At 41.8% G+C, this 18,956-nt stretch overlaps 1 protein-coding gene across 2 annotated transcripts in view; it reads left to right on the top strand.

Annotated features, from left to right (window-relative positions):
* The window catches only part of ulk4 (unc-51 like kinase 4), a 527,384-nt gene that overhangs the window by 104,760 nt on the left and 403,668 nt on the right, over positions 1-18,956 (top strand). For both annotated transcript variants that reach the window (XM_052015441.1, XM_052015440.1), the window contains exon 17: positions 9,958-10,036. In XM_052015441.1, the coding sequence (XP_051871401.1) occupies positions 9,958-10,036 (79 nt within the window). The remainder of the gene's footprint in view (positions 1-9,957; positions 10,037-18,956) is intronic.

Below are 18,956 nucleotides of genomic sequence, written 5' to 3'. Positions count from 1 at the left end.
GCAGAGGGGATGTGCAACTGGGGGTAAGTAAAGTCAAATATAGAAGAAAAGCTCGGTCAGTCCAGTAGGCAGAGCAGACATTGGTATGATAAGGTATGTGGGAGGATTGGAAAGCTAAATTGCACCTAGTTTAATCCAATGAGTCTTACTGGTAAGGCAGGTGAACTTTGAGTATTGTTCAGCATAATCTTGTTGCATTCACTGAGACATGGTTGAAAGGAGAGAGGGACTGGCAACCCAACATTCCAGGGTATAGAAGTTTCAGCCATGTTGTGGGGGGGGGGGGGGGGGGAATGTGGGAATATGAAAGCGGAGGGGGGATTGCATTATTGATCATTGAAATCATCACTGAAGTAATGAGGCAGGATATCTTAGAAGGCTCTTCAAATGAAGCCATATGGGTGGAGCTTAGAAATAAAAAGAGGATAATCACTTTACTGGATTTATACTAAGGCCTCACTACAGACAGCAGGAGATAGAAGAATAGATACCCACACAAATTACAGAGAGGTATAAGAGGAATAGGGTTGTAGCAGGAGGGGATTTCAACTTCCCCAATTTCCCCAGGATTGCCTTAGTGTGAAAGGATTAAATGGTGGAATTTTTAAGTATGTTAAAAGTAAGAAGGTAACCAGGGAAGAGTGGGCCTGTTAGGGGCAAAATGGGCAAACTGTGAATGGAGTTGGAGGATGTGGGCAAATACTTTTCATCTGTAATCTCCAAAGAGAAAGGTGTTGTAGTTGGAGATTTCAGTTGGGATGGTAAAGTCTGGATCATGTTAAGATTAAAAGGGAGGTATCAGATGTTTTAGCGGGCATAGAGGTGGATAAATCCTAGGGCCCGATGAGCAGTATCCCATGCTGCTATCGGAGGTGAGGGAGGAGATTGCTGGGGCCCTGATGGAGATATTTATATCTTCGCTGACCAGAGGTAAGGTGCCAGAGAACTGGAAGACACTTTATTCAGAATGGCAGCTGGAATAAACCAGGTAATTATAGGCCAGTGAGTAGTGGTAGAGAAATTATTGGAAGAAATCCTTAAGGACAGGATTAATCTACACTTGGAAAGTATTAGATCAGAGATAAAGCACGGATTTGTTGGTGGGACATGCAATCTAATTTAATTGAGTTTTTGAAGAGTTAACTAAATATATTAATGAAGGCGGAGCAGTTGATGTGGTTTTTATGGACTACAGTAAAGCCATAGTAGGCTGTCCAAAAGTTTAGATCCCATGGAATCCATGGTGTTGGATCCAAACTTGATAACAGGAGACAAAGGGTGATGGTGGAGGGTTCCTATTGTGATTGGAAGCCTGTGACCAGTGGTGTATCACAGGGATGGGTACTGCTCTTTGTTATATACATTAATGATTTGGATATGAATGTGGGATGTATGATTAGTAAGTCTGCAGATGACCCAAATTGGTGGTGTTATTGATAGTGAGGAGGATAGTCTTGGGCTACAGAATGATATTGATCAGTAACTAAGTTAGGCAAAGCAATGTCAGATGGAATTTAGTTCTGATAAGTGTGAGGCGATGCATTTTGGATGGCCTAATAAATATTGGACATTTACCATGAATAGCACTGCATCCTCAGCCCCCTACTCTACTTCCCATACATTTATGACTGTGTGGCCAGGTTCTGCTCTAACTCCATCTGCAAGTTTGCACATGATATCACTGTAGTGTGCCATATTTCAAATAACGATGAGTCAGAATACAGGAAGGAGATAGAAAGTTTAGTAACAACAACCTTTCCTTCAATGTTAGCAAAACAAAAGAGCTGGTCATTGACTTCAGGAAGGGGGGTGGTGCATATGCTTATGTCTACATCAACGGTGCTGAGGTCGAGAGGGTTGAGAGCTTCAAGTTCGTTGGAGTGAACATCACCAATAGCCAGTCTTGGTCCAACTACATAGACAACATGGCCAAGAAAGCTCACCAGTGCCTCTCCTCCTTCAGGACGCTAAAGAAATTTGGCATATACCCATTGACCCTCACCAATTTTTATATGGATGCATCACGGTTTGGTATGGCAACTGCTCTGCCCGTGACCGCAATAAACTGCAGAGAGTTGTGGATACAGATAAGCACATCACAGAAACTAGCCTCTCCTCCATGGACTGTGTCTATACTTTGTGCTGCCTTGGTAAAGAAGCCAGCGGTCTCTGCTGGCCGTTAATGGAGTAACAGCTATTTGCTGCTGCTCCCACTATATTTAACTTTTTCAACCCGGTTTGAAATCCTTCTCTTTCATCCTCAGTAACAAATTTAAAAGTGATTTTATCTCATTATGAATACAAGGAGCGCTAAAGCTACAAAAACCACTAAGGAAGATGATCCTCCTGTAACTCTGGAATCTATTTTTGAGCAGCTTCAACAGCTTAATTCCAAGTTTGATTCTATTCAAAAAATCTTAGACGACCATGACGAATGAGTTAAAGTGAATGAAACGGTTCTTTTGACCTTGGATGGGAAAATTGAGGACTTAGAGAAACTCTGTAAAAAGCAAGCAAAAGCTGATGAAAAATTAAAGCAGAAGGTTACTGACTTAGAAAACAGAAGCAGAAGAAACAATCTCCGTATTTTGGGTCTTGCAGAAGCGGTTGAAGACAATCAACCTACGCAATTCTTTGCAAATCTGTTGGCTCAACTATTTCCTAATATTTTAGAATCTTTGCCTAAGATTGATCGAGCACACAGATCACCGTTCTTTAAATCTCCTATGCAAGTCAGACCCAGGTCAGTTATCATCTCTCTGCATGATATTCAAACTAAGGAGCTTCTAATTCGTGAATCCTGTCGAAGAGGAATGATTAATTACCAAGATTGCAAGATCAGAATTGTTGAAGATTACTCACCTGAGGTTATGAATGAACGTGTGAAATTTAGAAAGGTCATGTCGGAACTCTATCAAAAAGGCTACAAACCGTCTCTCCGTTACCCTGCAAGACTTAGAATTATTCTGAAAAATGTTTCACAGAAATGGCTTTGATCCCCTGAAGAAGCATAACACTTTCTGGAAGCTGAGGAGTGAATGATTTTGTATTTTTCTCCATGAGCATTCAATGTTTTTATTTTTGGTAACCCCTTACTAATACTTTGAATGTCTATGTATTTTGATTTTTTGATCTTTTCTTTGATATGTTACTTTAAATATATTTTGAAATTTGGTACTAACAAGACTTAGTAAGGATACTTGTGTTATTTACAATTTTGTAGCCGTGGTCTTTTTTCGATTCATTGTTTTGACTGGGTTGAACATACTAACCTTGAAAATTAATGAGCAGAATATTTGGGTTAATCTGTCTCTAGGTAGTTGTCGGCTGTCTATTGGCTGTCTTTGGGTGGTGGGGGGGTTCTTTCTTTGGAAGCTGTTTTAGGTTCTCTGCCAAATCTGTTGCTCAGTTACCTTATCTGGACGTCCACAGTTTGTCTGAATCTACATTCCAGAATGGTCTGTTCATTATCCTTTTTTTTTTACTTACATTTAAACAACACTATAATGGATCGAGTTAGTAATTTACTTAGTTTCAACGTGAAAGGGCTAAATCACCCTGTGAAACGTAACAAGATTTTTTGCCTATATTAAAAAAATAAAAGCCCCTATTATCTTTTTACAAGAAACTCATATACGTAACTGTGATATATCACGCTTTTTTAGTTGATGGAATGGGTTCCAATTTCATTCTTCTTTTCGAGCTAAATCTAGGGGGTCTCAATTTTTATAGATAAGACAGTTTCATTTGATCAACATAAGGTAATAACTGATACTAATGGTCGTTTTGTTATAGTATCAGGGAAAATAGATAATAGACTAATGGTATTAGCTAATATTTATGCTCCAAGCATGGATGACCCAGGATTTTTTTGACGACTTTTTGCACTTTTGCCAGATTTGAATCTTTACTGTCTGGTGTTAGGAGGAGATTTTAATTGCTGGTTAGATTCAAGATTAGATATGTCATCTACTAAACCAACTGCTCCTAATAACTCAGCTTTATTTCTTCGATCGTTCTTAATGAAATCTGGTGTCACTGACGCCTGGCGTTTTTTACATCCAGAAGACAGAGAATATTAATTTTCTCTCATGTTCATCATATGTATTCCAGGATTGACTTTTTTTTATTGATAATCAAATGATTCCATTAGTTCAATCCTGTGAATATAAAGAGATTGCTCTTTCAGATCACGCTCCCTTGCTTTTATCTCTAAATCTTCCTGGATTTCCTCAGACAAACAGATTTTGGTGTTTTAATCTAACTTTGTTACCTGATAAAGACTTTTTAAAATTCTTGGACAAACAAATTACTCTCTTTTTTAAAGAGAATACGTCGGAAGAGACTTCCAGTCTTATTATATGGGCCGCTTTTAAGGCCTTAGAGGACAAATTATTTCTTATACAGCAAGCGTTAGCAAAAAAGCTAACAGAGAGAGTTGACTTAGCTAATCAGTTGAAACTATTAGACCAAAAATATGCTCTGGATCCAGATTCTGCTCTATCTAAAAGGCAAATTGAAATTAAAACTAAATATGATCTTCTTTTAACATATCCAATTGAAAGTCAACTTTTAAAAGATAAGAGTCAATTTTATATTCATGGAGATAAAACAGGTAAATTACTGGCAAACCAATTAAAAACCTCTATTGCTAGACAGCAAATTAAAGAAATCTGTAAAGCCAATGGTGCGAGGACAACTGATCATTTAAAAACAAAGTATACTTTTAGAGAATTCTACTGTAAACTTTATAGTTCTGATTTTCCTAAAGATGATACTGTAATGAATAATTTTTTTGACTAATTAAACGTTCCGATACTCTCTGCCGATAACCGAAAACAGCTGGATCAACCTATTGCTTATGAGGAAATCACCGAGGCTGTATGGTCTTTGCACTCTGGAAATACTCTGGGTCTTGATGGATTTCCTGGAGAATTTTGTAAGGCCCTTTCCTCATTGCTTATACCTCATTTATGTTCTCTTTTTTCAGATTCTTTCAAATTGGGTAGGTTACCACAATCTTTTTATGAAACTTCTATTTCACTCATTCTTACGAAAAATAAGAAGCCAACAGAATGTTCTTCATACAGACCAATTTCGTTACTTAATGTAGATGTTAAAATTTTATCTAAAGTTCTGGCTCGCAGATTGGAAAACATCTTACCATCAATTGTATCCGATGATCAGACTGGTTTTATTAAAAATCGATGTTCTCATTTTAATATTTGTCGTTTATTGAATATTATCTATTCTCCCTCTAAGGAAATATTGGAATGTGTGCTATCTTTGGATGCTGAGAAGGCCTTTGATCGGGTTGAATAGAATTACTTACTTAAAAGTTTAGAGGAATTTAACTTTGGGCCCGATTTCATTCAATGGATTAAATTACTTTATTTATCCCCCTCTGCTCGAGTTCTTACTAATTTCAAAATTCCAAGCCTTTTAAACTTCAGTGTGGAACCAGACAGGGATGCCTTTTGAGCCCTTTGCTCTTTGATTTGGCTTTAGAACCCTTGGCCATTTCTTTTCGAGAATCTAGAGGTATTGCTGGTACCTCTCGAAGAGGTATTACCCATAAAGTTTTGCTGTATGCTGATAATTTATTACTTTTTATTTCTAATGTTGCGACCTCGTTACCTCCTATGCTTTCTTTACTTTCCTGTTTCAGTCAGTTTTCAGGATACAAATTGAATTTACATAAGAGTGAACTTTTTCCTTTGAATAATCTGATATCACTTGATATTAACCTTCCTTTTAAAATTGTAAGAAATCATTTTACCTATTTAGGCGTAACGATTACTAAAAACTATAAACATTTGTTTAAAGAGAACTTTCTTACCTTACTGTATTATGTGAAAAGGGTTTTATCAAGTTGGTCACCTCTCTCTATATCATTGATTGGCCGAGTTAACTCTATTAAAATGAATATTCTACCTAAATTTTTATACCTATTTCAGGCTTTACCTGTTTTTATTCCTAAGTCCTTTTTTGATTCTCTTGATTCAATTATATCTTCTTACATTTGGAAAAACAAACATCCCAGATTAAATAAAGCTCACCTTCAGAAGGTTAAAAAGAATGGAGGTTTAGCCTTACCTAATTTTAGGTTTTATTACTGGGCAGTCAATATACAAAATCTTACGTGTTGGTTACATTACATTAATTATGAGGCTTGTCCAGGTTGGGTTTCTTTGGAAGCTAACTCTGTTAAAAAAATTTCTATTATTTCTTTGCTTGGCTCTTCATTTCCTTTATCATTAAACAAACTAACTGATAACCTAGTAGTTAAACATGCTTTGAGGATTTGGTTACAATTTAGAAAACATTTTGGTTTATCGAGATTTTCTTTGTCTCGTCCCATTTTTTCTAACTTTTTTTTAAACCTTCTATGACTGATGTAGTTTTTAAAGAGTGGGACAAATTGGGTATTACGTGTTTTCAGGATCTGTCTGTTGGAGGAAATCTTTCTTCATTTGAACAATTGTCAACCAAATATAGTTTACCTAAAACTCATTTCTTCCGATATTTACAAATTAGAGACTTTCTTCATTTCAATTACACTCTTTTCCTATGAGTCCTGATAAGAACTTACTAGATGTAATTTTTAATTTGAAGCCTTTTTATGATGGCTCAATATCTAATATTTATGACAAGTTATTAGGAATGAGTAAGGCTCCTTTAGATAAAATTAAAAATGCTTGGGAACAAGACTTGCAGATTTCAATCTCTGAGGATACTTGGAATGAAATTTTTAAATTGGTCAATACTTCATCATGATGCGCCCGTCACCCTCTCCTTCAATTTAAAGTGGTCCATAGAGCTCACTTGTCTAAAGACAAGTTATCCCATTTTTATTTGGATGTATCTCCTTATTGTGATAAATGCAATAATGGAGAGGCTTCTTTAATTCACATGTTTTGGACATGTCAGAGTCTCAAAAAATATTGGACAGAGGTGTTTCAAACTTTTTTTGTGCTCTTTAAAATAAATTTTAAACTTAATTCTCTGACTGCATTATTTTGGATTGTTGGAGAAAAAGATGTAACTTTGGAGGCTTGTGACCTACACATTGTGGCTTTCATTTCTCTGTGTTGTTTAAATGGAAGGAAGTCACTCCGCCTACTCATGCTCAATGGTTACGGGATGTTATGTCATACCTAAATTTAGAGAAGATCCATTGTTCAATTTCTGAATCTAACTTAGATTTTCAAATGTTGTGGGGACCTTTTTTGAAGTATTTTCAAAACCTTTGATTTGGTGACTAAAATACAGATATTGGCTGATATCGCCACGTGTCAAGGGTTTTTCCTTGTCCTTTCCTTTATTAAACAGCTTTGGTCTTGGTAGTGGGTTTAGATTTTTTTATATTAAAATTATTCCAATTTATTTGTCATTAATTAATTATCGTGTGTGATTATTAATATAGAGTATTGTGATTTCAAATATGATTTAACACAATGTATTTAGTAGTACTTTTACCTTCTTGATTCACGTGCTCTGTATTTTCTTTGCGGAATTAATAAAAATAGTGTAAAAAGAAAAAAGAAGCCAGCATAATCAAAGAGCCCACCCACCCCAGACATTCTCTTCTTTCCCCTGTCCCATCGGGCAGAAGATACAAAAGCCTGAAAGCGCGTACCACCAGGCTCAAGGACAGCTTTTGTGCTGCTGTTATAAGACTATTGAACGGTTCCCTAGTACGATAAGATGGACTCTTGACCTCACAATCTACCTCGTTATGACCTTACACCTTATTGTCTACCTGCACTGCACTTCCTCTGAAGCTGTTATACTTTATTCTGCATTATGTTATTGTTTTACCTTGTACTACCTCAATGCACTGTGTAATGAATTGATCCGTATGAACAGTATCCAAGACAAATTTTTCACTGTACCTTGGTACATGTGACAATAATGTTCCAATTCCCCAGGGAGTACTGAGGAACGAAGGGGCCTTGGTGTATAAGTGCAAAGGTCCCTGAAGATTGCAACACAGGGTGGTGACGAGTGAACGCTTGCCTTCATTTGCTGGGACATAAAATATAAGAGCAAGGAGAGCTTGGTACAGCTTTATAAAACTTTGGTTAGGTTACGGCTGGAGCATTGTGCGCAGTTCTGGTCGCCACACTATAAGAAGGATGTGATTGACTGGAGAGGATGCAGAGGAGATTTACCAGGATGTTGCCTGAGATGGAATGTGTCAGTTAATTGGAGACACTGGAGAGGCTGGATTTGTTTTTCTTGGCACAGAGGAGGCTGAAGGGGGACCTGATTGAGATGTACAAAATTGTGAGAGTCATAGATAAGGTAGAAAGCAAGAAATTTTCTCCCTATGGCAGAGGTGTGGGCAAAGGTTTAAGGTGAAGAGTAGGATGTTTAGAGGAGGTGTGGGGAAGAATTTTTTTCACCCTGACTGTGGTTAGAATTTGGAACACACTGCCTCGGGCGGTGGAGGCAAGTACTCTCACAATATTTCCAAAGTATCTGGACAAGCACTTGAATTGCCATGGCAGAGCAGGCTGGAGATTGGAATCACCTCAGAATATGTGAAGATTCATTCTCTCAGTGACATTACTCAGTAAACAGATCAGAATTGCACAAATGATAGGAATGATTACAAGCTGCTGTATGCTCAATGAGTTATCTAATGCAATTTGGAGACACGAGAGGCTGGAAATCTGGAGCAACACACAAAGGTGCTGGAGGAACTCAGTGGGTCAGGCAGTATCTTTGGAAGAAAATGAACAGTTGACATTTCGGGTCTCGAAACCCGAAACGTCAACTGTCCATTTCCCTCCATAGATGCTGCCTGTCCCGCTGAATTCCTCCAGCACCTTTGTGTGTTTCATCGAAAATGATTTTCCTGCTTTGTGTTTCTGATTGTTTACTTTTTTGTGACAGTTCAAGCTCACAAAGGTATGAATAACATTTAAGGTGGTGGGTAATAGGCATCAGAGAGAAAGGGAAGAATTAAAGGTTAGTAAGGATTAAAGGTATGTTGGAACTTCAGGGAATCTCCAAAGTATGAGGCTAATAATGAAGGGAATTAACTGAAGTGAAAAATCCCTTATTTTTCAAAGATATTGCCTTTCAGTGAAGGTGGCCAGAAAGATTAATATTGTCATCCTAAATGATATCTGAACTTTGCTCCTTTCAAGAACACAATAATGACTACCTGCAATTTGGTAATGAGTCTGGTAATGGCAATTTGGTAATGAATGTTGCAAACTATATGTTTAGTTCGGCCACTGGAGGGCAGTAATAACTTGCTGTTGAAAGGCCTGTGTGTTATTATTTTTGCATCATGTACTTAAACAGGGAGAATGCCCTTGTCATGAACAACTTTTTAATATTTCTCTTGCAACAGTGTGTTTTGTGGCTATTCTGTAACTCCAAGAAAGTTTTCCAAAGAAGTTTATTTAGGGTGGCACAGTAGTGCAGAGGTTAGCGTAACGCTGTTACAACGCCAGCGACCTGGGTTCAATTCCTGCTGCTGTCTGTAAGGAGTTTGTACGTTCTCCCCATGTCTGCGTGGGTTTCCTCCGGGTGCTCCAGTTTCTTCCCACATTCCAAACACGTACGGGTTAGGAAGTTGTGGGCATGCTATGTTGGCGCTGGAAGCGTGGTGACACTTGCGGGCCGCCCCAGAACACTCTACGCATAAAATGCATTTCACTGTGTTTCGATTTACGTGACTAATAAAGAAATCTTATCTCATTTTCCTCACTGGCATTGCAATTTAACAGTTAAGAAAAGTTGGCACAAATACAGGCAAACTATAAAATTAATCCCAAGATTGCTGAAATTGCATTTTAATACAAGTATATTGAACTTGGTTTATTATTGTCACATGTACCAAGGTACAGTGAAAATTTTAGCGAGAATACTTGCATAAGGATACTGTTGGTATTGTGATTTTGTGTTCCCAATAGTTAACATGTATCCTCTTCGTTTCAGTCGTGCTAAAATGGTCCGTCTGATTGGCTTGCTGGCTTGCCACACAGCTGAATTGAAGGATGATGTCCCAATAACTGAAGTAAGAATATTATTTGTAATATCTGATATGGCAACATACAGTTTTTAATTAGAGTGGCTTAGTTTTGATATCTCAGATATATCATCTAACTATTAGAACCATAGAACATTACAGCACAGAAAACAGGCCATTCAGCCTTCCTAGTCTGTGCTGAAACTTTATTCCGCTAGTCCCATTGACCGGCACCCAATCCATAACCCTCCAGACCTCTCCAGTCCATGTATCTATCCAATCTATTCTTAAAACTTAAGAGTGAGTCCGCATTTATCAAGTCAGACGGCAGCTTGTTCCGCACTCCCACCACTCTCTGAGTGAAGAAGATTCCCTGATGTTCCCCCTAAACCTTTCCCCTTTCACCCTAAAGCCATGTCCTCTAATACTTATCTCTCCTAATCTAGGTGGAAAGGGCCTACTTGCATCTACTCTGTCTATACCCCTCATAATTTTGTAAACCTCTATCAAATCTCTCCTCATTCTTCTACGCTCCAAGGAATAAAGTCCTAACCTGTTCAATCTTTCCCTGTAACTCAACTCCTGAAGACCCGGCAACATTCTAGTAAATCTTCTCTGCACTCTTTCAATCTTACTGATATCCTTCCTATACTTAGGTGGCCAGAACTGCACACAATACGCCAAATTTGGCCTCACCAATGTCTTATACAACCTCACCATAACATCCCAACTCCTATACTCAATACTTTGATTTATGAATGCCAGGATGCCAAAAGCTTTCTTTACAACCCTGTCTACCTGTGATGCTACTTTCAGGGAATTATGTATCTGAACTCCCAGATCCCTTTGTTCCTCTGCACTCCTCAGTGCCCGACCATTTACTGGGTATGTCCTATGTTGATTTGTCCTACCTTGATTTGTCCTTCCAAAATACAACACCTCACACTTGTCTGCATTAAATTCCATCTGCCATTTTCTGGCCCATTTTTCCAGTTGGTTCAGATCCCTCTGCAAGCTTTGAAAGCCTTCCTCGCTGTCCACAACGCCTCCAGTCTTAGTGTCATCAGCAAACTTGCTGATTCAATTTACCACATTATCATCTAGATCATTGATATAGACAACAAACAACAATGGTCCCAGCACAGATCTCTGAGGCACACCACTAGTCACAGGCCTCCAGTCTGAGAAACAATCATCCACTACCACTCTCTGTTTTCTCGCACACAGCCAATTTCGAATCCAGTTTACAACCTCTCCATGGATACCTAGTGTCTGAACCTTCTGAACTAACCTCCCATGTGGGACCTTGCCAAAGGCTTTACTGAAGTCCATGTAGACAACATCCACAGCCTTTCCTTCATCTACTTTCTTGGTAACCTCCTCGAAAAACTCTACAAGATTTGTTAAACATGATCTACCACACACAAAGCCATGCTGACTATCCTTAATCAGCTCTTGGCTGTCCAAATACTTGTATATCCGATCTCTCAGAACACCTTCCAATAATTTACCTACTACTGATGTCAGGCTCACTGGCCTGTAATTACCTGGTTTACTTTTAGAACCTTTTTTAAACAATGGAACAACACGAGCTACCCTCCAGTCCTCCGGCATCGCACCCGTGGCTAAGGACATTTTAAATATATCTGCTAGGGCCCCTTCAATTTCTACACTAGTCTCTCTCAAGGTCCGAGGAAATACCCTGTCAGGATGGGGGATTTATCTACCTTTATTCGCTGTAAGGCAGCAAGCACCTCCTCCTCTTTAATCTCTGTATGTTCCATGACACTACTGCTTGTTTCCCTTCCTTCCATATACACTATGCCAGAGTCCTGAATAAATACTGATGCAAAAAAGCTATTTAAGATCTCCCCCATCTCCTGAGGCTCCACACATAGCCCACCACTCTGATCTTCTAGGGGACCAATTTTGTCCCTTACTATCCTTTTAATATACTTGTAGAAACCCTTAGGGTTTACCTTCACATTATCTGCCAGAGCAACCTCATGTCTTCTTTTTGCCTTCCTGATTTCCTTCTTTGGTATTTTCTTACATTTTCTATACTCTTCAAGTATCTCATTTGTTCCTAGTTGCCTATACCTGCTATACACCTCTCTCTTAACCAGATCGCCAATATCCCTTGAAAACCAAGGTTCCCTATGCCTGTTAATTTTGCCTTTAATCCTGGCAGGAACATGCAAACTCTGCACTCTCAAAATTTCACCTTTGAAGGCCTTCCACTTATTGAACACATCCTTGCCAGAAAACAACATCCCAATCCACTCTTCCTCGATCCTTTCTCATTTCCACAAAATTGGCCTTTCTCCAATTTAGAACCTCAACTTGAGGACCAGACCTATCCTTATCCATAATTAACTTGAAAGTAATACAACCCTATTAGTGTGGTCACACCTAATATTCTTGGGTTCCGATTCAAAAACAGGAAATGCTGGAAAAACTCCAAAGGTCAGGCAGCATTTATGGAAAGAGAAACAGTCAACATTTTGGGTCTGAACCCCTTTGTCAGAACTGGGAAAGAGGGAGAAGCAAGTAGTTTTCAGTAAGAAAGATGTGGAGAAATGAGGGGAGTGTCTGGGTTGAGTCGAAATGACTTAATGGGGACAGTTATCAGCACATTAAGCCACAGGGCCTGTGTAATCAGTTGTTAATGGTGAGACTTACCCAGTTGGCTCGACCTACGTGAGTAGGATAAAGAAAAAAAGACGGAAAATGCAGGAAAGACCAAGCAGATCAGGCAGCATTTTTGGAAAGTTAAATGTTCAGATAAGGGACCCTTCATCAGACCTGAAAGAGAGAAACAAGTTTGTCTGGGTGGCAGTGATATGTGGGTGAAACCAAGAGAATTTTTCTGACAGAATGAACACATATGACAGATGGGATAATGTGTTATGGTGGTGCAATTTGTGGCTGATATGGTTCTGGCGTACCGGGACATGTTCAGCAGCCCAGAGTAGAGACAGGAGAAGAAAAACAGGATGCAGGTGGAAATGGTTCTGATATAGTCAGGAAGAACGAGCATTTTATCTAAAGACAGGATTCATTATTAAGTACAGAAGGCTGCCATATGCTCAGATGGATGATGAGGTATTGTTCCTCGAGTTTGCATTGGGTGTTGATGTAACAGTGCAGTAGCTGCAGACAGGTCAGAGTGGGATGGAGAATTAAAACAGCAGGCAACTGAAAGCTCAGGGTCATTCCTGCAACATGAGTGCAACTGCTCTGCAAATTGACCACCACCCAATGTACGTTTTGTTTCTCCAACATAAAGAAGGTCCCATTGTGAACAACAAATACAGTACACCAGATTGGGAGAAGTGCAGGTGAATCACTGCTTCACCTGGAAAGAATGTTTGGGTCCCTGGATGGTGGGAAGGGAAGAGGTGAAAGGGCAGGTGTGTCACGTCGTGTTGCATGGGAATGTCCATATGATGGGGAATGGTAGTTGGGAACAGATGTCACAAAGGCCAGGGGTCACAAAGGGAGTAATCCTATTGGAAATACTGAAAGGGGAGGGAGGGGCAAATGTGTCTAGTGATGGAATCTTGTTGGAGCTGGCAGAAATTGCAAACAATGCTCTGTTGAATGCAGGGGCTGGTGGGATTCAAGATAAGTACCAGGGGTTCTTGTTCCATCTGGGGAGAAGGGGTAAGAGCAGAGGTATGGGAAATAGATGAGAGAATTCTGATTAGTTGGCTGGACTGATTCAGTATGTAGACACAAGAGATTCTGCAGGTGTTGGAATCTGGAGCAATACGCAAAAAGTGCTGGAGGAGCTCAGCAGCTGAGGCAGCATCCATGGAGGGAAATAAACCGACATTTCGGGCTGAGACCCTTCATCAGGACTGGAAAAGAAGAGGGCAGAAGCCAGAATAAGAAGGTGGGGGGAGGGGGAGGAGCACATGCAGGCAGGAGATAGGTGAGTTCAGGTGATAGGCGAGCCCAGGTGAGAGGGGGAAGGAAGGTAGGTAGATGGGTGGGGGAGGGGGGAGATGTAATAAGCTGAGAGGTGATCAGTAGAAGAGGCAAAGGGCTGAAGAAGAAGGAATCTGGTAGGAGAGGGCAGTGGACCATGAAATAAAGGATGGAGGAGGAGAGGAGATGGGCAGGTCATCAAGGCGGGGAAAGGGAGCCGCAAGAAAACGGGAAGACAAAGGAGTGGGGTGGGGGGGGGGGAGAAAAAGAAGGGGAGGGGTTACTGGAAGTTAGAGAAATCTATGTTGAGGCCATCAGGTCGAAGACTCCCAAGGTGGAATATGAGGTGTTGTTCCTCCAACCTGCGTATGGCCTCAACGTGGCAGTAGAGGAGGCCATGGATAGACATGTCAGTATGGGATTGGGATGTGGAATTGAAGTGGTATTATTCGGTGGCCACCAGAAGGTCCTGGCTGTTGCGGCAAACGGAGCAAAGCTGCTCGACGAAGCGATGTACAGGAAGCCGCACTGGATGCCATAAATGACACCCTTGGACTCATAGGTGAAGTGCTGCCTCACCTGGAAGGACTGTCTGGGACCCCGAATGGTGGTGAGGGAGGAGGTGTAGGGACAGGTGTAGCACTTGGTGCGGTTGCAGGCATAAGTGCCGGGAGGGTCATCAATGGGGAGGGACGAGTGGACAAGGGAGTCGTGGAGAGAGCAATTCCCTGTAGAAAGCAGAGAGAGGGGATGAGGGGAAGATGCCTGGTGGTAGGATTCCATTGGAGGTGGCGGAAGTTGCGGAGAACGATGTGCTGGATGTGGAGGCTTGTGGGGTGGTAGGTGAGGACACGGGGAACCTTGTTCCTCTTATGTTGGGGGGGCGAGGGGGTTGAGGGCAGACGTGTGGGAAGTGGAGGAGATACGGGCAAGGGCAGCATTGATGGTGATGGGAAACCTCGGTTCCTGGAGAAGGAGGACATCTCTAATGTTCTAGAATGGAAAGCCTCATCATGGGGACAGATGCGGCAGAGTGGAGGAACTGGGAGAAGGGGATGGCATCCTTACAAGTGACAGGGTGGGAAGAGGTGTAGTCAAGGTAACTGGAAGTCAGTGGGGTTTGTAAAAGATGTTTGTGGTTAATCTGTCTCCAGAGATGGAGACAGAGAGCTCGATCCAGAAAGGGGAGAGAGGTGTTGGAATTGGACCAAGTGAATCTGAGCGCAGGGTGGCAGTTGGAGACAAAGTTGATGAAATTGACGAGCTCAGCACGGGTGCAGGAAGCAGCCTCAATGCAGTCGTCATTGTCGTGGAGAAAGAGTTGGGGGGCGTTACCGGTGTAGGCTTGGAGTATGGACTGTCCCACGAAGCTGACAAAAAGGCAGGCATAACTGGGGCCCATGCAAGTACCCATGGCTACACCTTTAGTTTGGAGAAAGTGGGAGGAGCTGAAAGAGAAGTTGTTGATGGTGAGTACCAGTTCCGTCAGATGGAGGAGAGTGGAGGGGAACTGGTTGGGTCTGTTATTGAGAAAGAAATGGAGAGCCTTAAGGCCTTCCTGTTGGGGGATGGAAGTGTACAGAGACTCAACGTCCATGGTGAAAATGAGAAGGTCAGGGCCAGGGAACTGGAAGTTGTTGAAGTGATGAAGAACATGCGAGGTGTCATGGATGTAGGTAGGAAGGGACTGAACCAAGGGGGACAAAATGGAGTCAAGATATGAGGACACAAGTTAGTGGGGCAGGAGCAGGCAGAAACAATGGGTCTACCGGGGCAGTTGGGCTTTTGAATCTTGGGTAGGAGGTAGAAATGGGCAGTGCAGGGTAGGGCAACTATGAGGTTGGAGGCTGTAGAGGGGAGGTCTCCAGAGCCGATGAGGTCAGTGATTGTGATAAAGCTTTTGCATTAAGAGTTGGTACTTTGTATATTCCCAATAATAGACTTGTCCATATTATTCTTCACTCTGGGACCTGGTAATATTGTTTAGTTTGTCAGTAGAGAGGAAAATGCTGGAATCTATTATAGAATATGCAATGACAGAACACATGGAAAATGTAAAAGGGATTGGACAGAGTTAGCATGAGTTTATGAAAGGGACAGCACGGTAGCATAGTGGTTAGCACAATGCTTTACACCGCCAGCGACCTGGGTTCAAATCCGGCCACTGTCTGTAAGGAGTTTCCTCCCACATTCCAAAGACGTATGGGTTCGGAAGTTATGGGTATGCTAGTTGGTGCTGGAAGCGTGGCGACACTTGCAGGCTGCCCCCCAAAATCACTATGCAAAAGATGTATTTCACTGTGTGTTTTGATGTACATGTGACTAATAAAGATCTTATAATAATCTTATTCAACTAATTTTTGCTGCTGGAGATTTTGAGGATGTAACTTGTAGAATGTGTTAAGGGAGAACCTCTGGCTTCTGTGTATTTAGAATTTGAGAAGGTCCCACATAACAAGTTAGCATGAAGAATAAAAGCACATGAGATCTTGGGGTAACATACACAAAATGCTGGAGGAACTCAGCAGGTCAGGTAGCATCTATGGAGGGGAATAAACAGTCGATGTTTGGGGTCGAGACCCTTCATCAGGACAGTTCCTCCAGCATTTTGTGTGTGTTGCTCCATATTCCAGCATCTGCAGAATCTCTTGTGTCTTGGGGTAATATACTGGCATGGATTGAAAATTGGCTGACAGATAGGAAAGGGAGTAGGAATAAATGGGTCTTTTTCTGGTATTTTTGTCATGCAATAAATTTGTTGAAACCTTTTGGTAAAACTGCAGTATAATTTAGTATAAAGCAGTGTAATTTTTTCTCTGAAGATGTTTTGGTGCAACTATCATTGTGGCATCATGCCCAAGCATTGCTTTGTGTTTGGCTCCTGTCATAAGATGATGACAGAAGACATAGATTTAAGGTGAGAGGGGAAAGATTTAATTGGGATGTGAGGGGCAAATTTTTCCATGCAGAGGATGGAGGGTCTACGGAATGAGCTGTGAGAGGAAGTGGTAGAGGTGGGTACAGTTGCAATGTTTAAAAAACATTTAGACAGGGACATGAATAGGAAAGGTTTCGAGGGATATGTGCCAAACGTGGGCAAATGGGACTAGCTCAGGTAGGCAACTTGGTTGGCATGGATGAGATGGGCTGAAGAGCCTGTTCCTGTGCTGTAAAACTCTGATTCTATACCATCAGCTGTAATCCTGCTGTAAATGGTTTACATAGATTCACACTAAAGACAAGCACAGATATTTTCCCTTAGTTTTCCCTTAGTGTTATAGAGTCACAGAGTCATACAGCATGGAAACAGGCCCTTCAGCCCAACTGTTACATACTGACCAAGATGCCCATCCAAGCTAGTCCCATTTGCCTGTGTTTGGCCCATTTCCTGCTAAACCTTTCCTGTCCATGTACCTGTCCAACTGTCTTTTAAAAGTTGTTATTGACAGCAGAATCCACTCCAGGTCTTCCAAGCTTACCTCCCAGTCCAAGTCTGTTCACTGGCAGTCACTTACCTTCCAGTCCAGGTGAATCCGGTTCAGGTCTTCAAAGTCTAGCAAGGAGAAGTTACTTACCATCCAGTCCAGGGGAATCCACTCCAGGACCAAAGAGTTGCCGCCGTGTATCTCGGAAATGTGGCAAGAGGGCTGGGCTGCAGGCGAGGCTGAAACAACGTGGATACAAGACCCCCCTCCCCAGCATACTGCTAGCTAACGTCCAGTCCATTGAGAACAAAGTTGATGAACTGAGGGCAAGACTGACCTACCAAAGAGAACTGAGGGACCGTTGTGTATTATGTCTCACTGAAACATGGCTTACACCTGCCTCACCTGACTGTGCTATTCAACCTGAGGGCTTCTCAATTCATCAAATGGACTGTACAGGGTCCTCGGGCAAAGTTGAAGGCAGAGGGGTCTGCTTCTTAATCAATAACTTATGGTGCTTGGACGTGATGGTCCTGGCGAGCTCCTGCTCACCCAACCTGGAATATCTAATGGTGAAGTATCGACCATTCTATCTGCCAAGGGAGTTCACTTCAGCTATCCTGATGGCAATCTACATCCCACCACAGATGGACATGAAGCCTGCACTCAATGAGCTATACTCCGTGGTCAACAACCTTGAGACAGGATACCCTGAGGCCCTCTTCATTATTGCAGGCCAACCTCAAGAGTGTGTTACCAAAATACTATCAGCACATCTCCTGCTCCACCAGGGGCACCGACACCCTTGACCACTGCTATACAACCATCAAAGTTGCCTTCCGAGCCACCCCTCGTCCTCACTTTGGGAAATCAGACCACCAGGCTGTGCTCCTTCTCCCTGCGTACAAACTGAAACAGGGTGATCTGGTACAGAGAGTCGTGCAGTGCTGGTCTGAGAAAGCAGATGAGCTCCTACGTGACTGCTTTGAGACAGTGGACTGGTCCACATTCAAAGACTCAGCTGCCAGCCTTGATGAGTATGCCACCACCATCACAGACTTTATCAGCAAGTGTGTGGAGGTCTGTGTACCAAAGAAGACAATACGGGTGTTCCCAAACAGGAAACCATGGATGAACCGGGAGATCCACTCCCTACTGAAGATGAGGACTGCTGCACACAAATCTGGTGATCCTGATCTGTACAAGATATCGAGGTATGACCTTCGGAAAGCTATCAGGGATGCCAAGAGGCAATACTGACTCAAAATAGAGTCCCAGACCAGCCATCAGTTATGGCAGGGTTTACATGCCATAATAGCCTACAAGACGAAGACATGCTGCATGGTTAACAACAGCGCATCCCTTCCTGATGAACTTAACGCATTCTATGCGCGTTTTGAACAGAGGGACGTGGATTGTCACCATCCACCCTGACAGCCTCCAATGCAACTGAACCTGTGATCACAGTTGAGAATGTAAGATCAGTCTTCCGGAGACTGAACACGAGGAAAGCACCTGGCCCAGCTGGTGTCCCTGGCCGTGTGCTCAGATCTTGTGCTGATCAGCTGGCAGAAGTATTTGCAGACATATTTAATCTCTCCCTGCTTCAA

Source organism: Pristis pectinata, chromosome 5 (assembly GCF_009764475.1).
Source record: "Pristis pectinata isolate sPriPec2 chromosome 5, sPriPec2.1.pri, whole genome shotgun sequence".
Classification (NCBI taxonomy): Eukaryota; Metazoa; Chordata; class Chondrichthyes; order Rhinopristiformes; family Pristidae; genus Pristis; species Pristis pectinata.
Note: the sequence above shows the minus strand (reverse complement) of the source record. Positions and strands in the feature narration are given on the sequence as shown.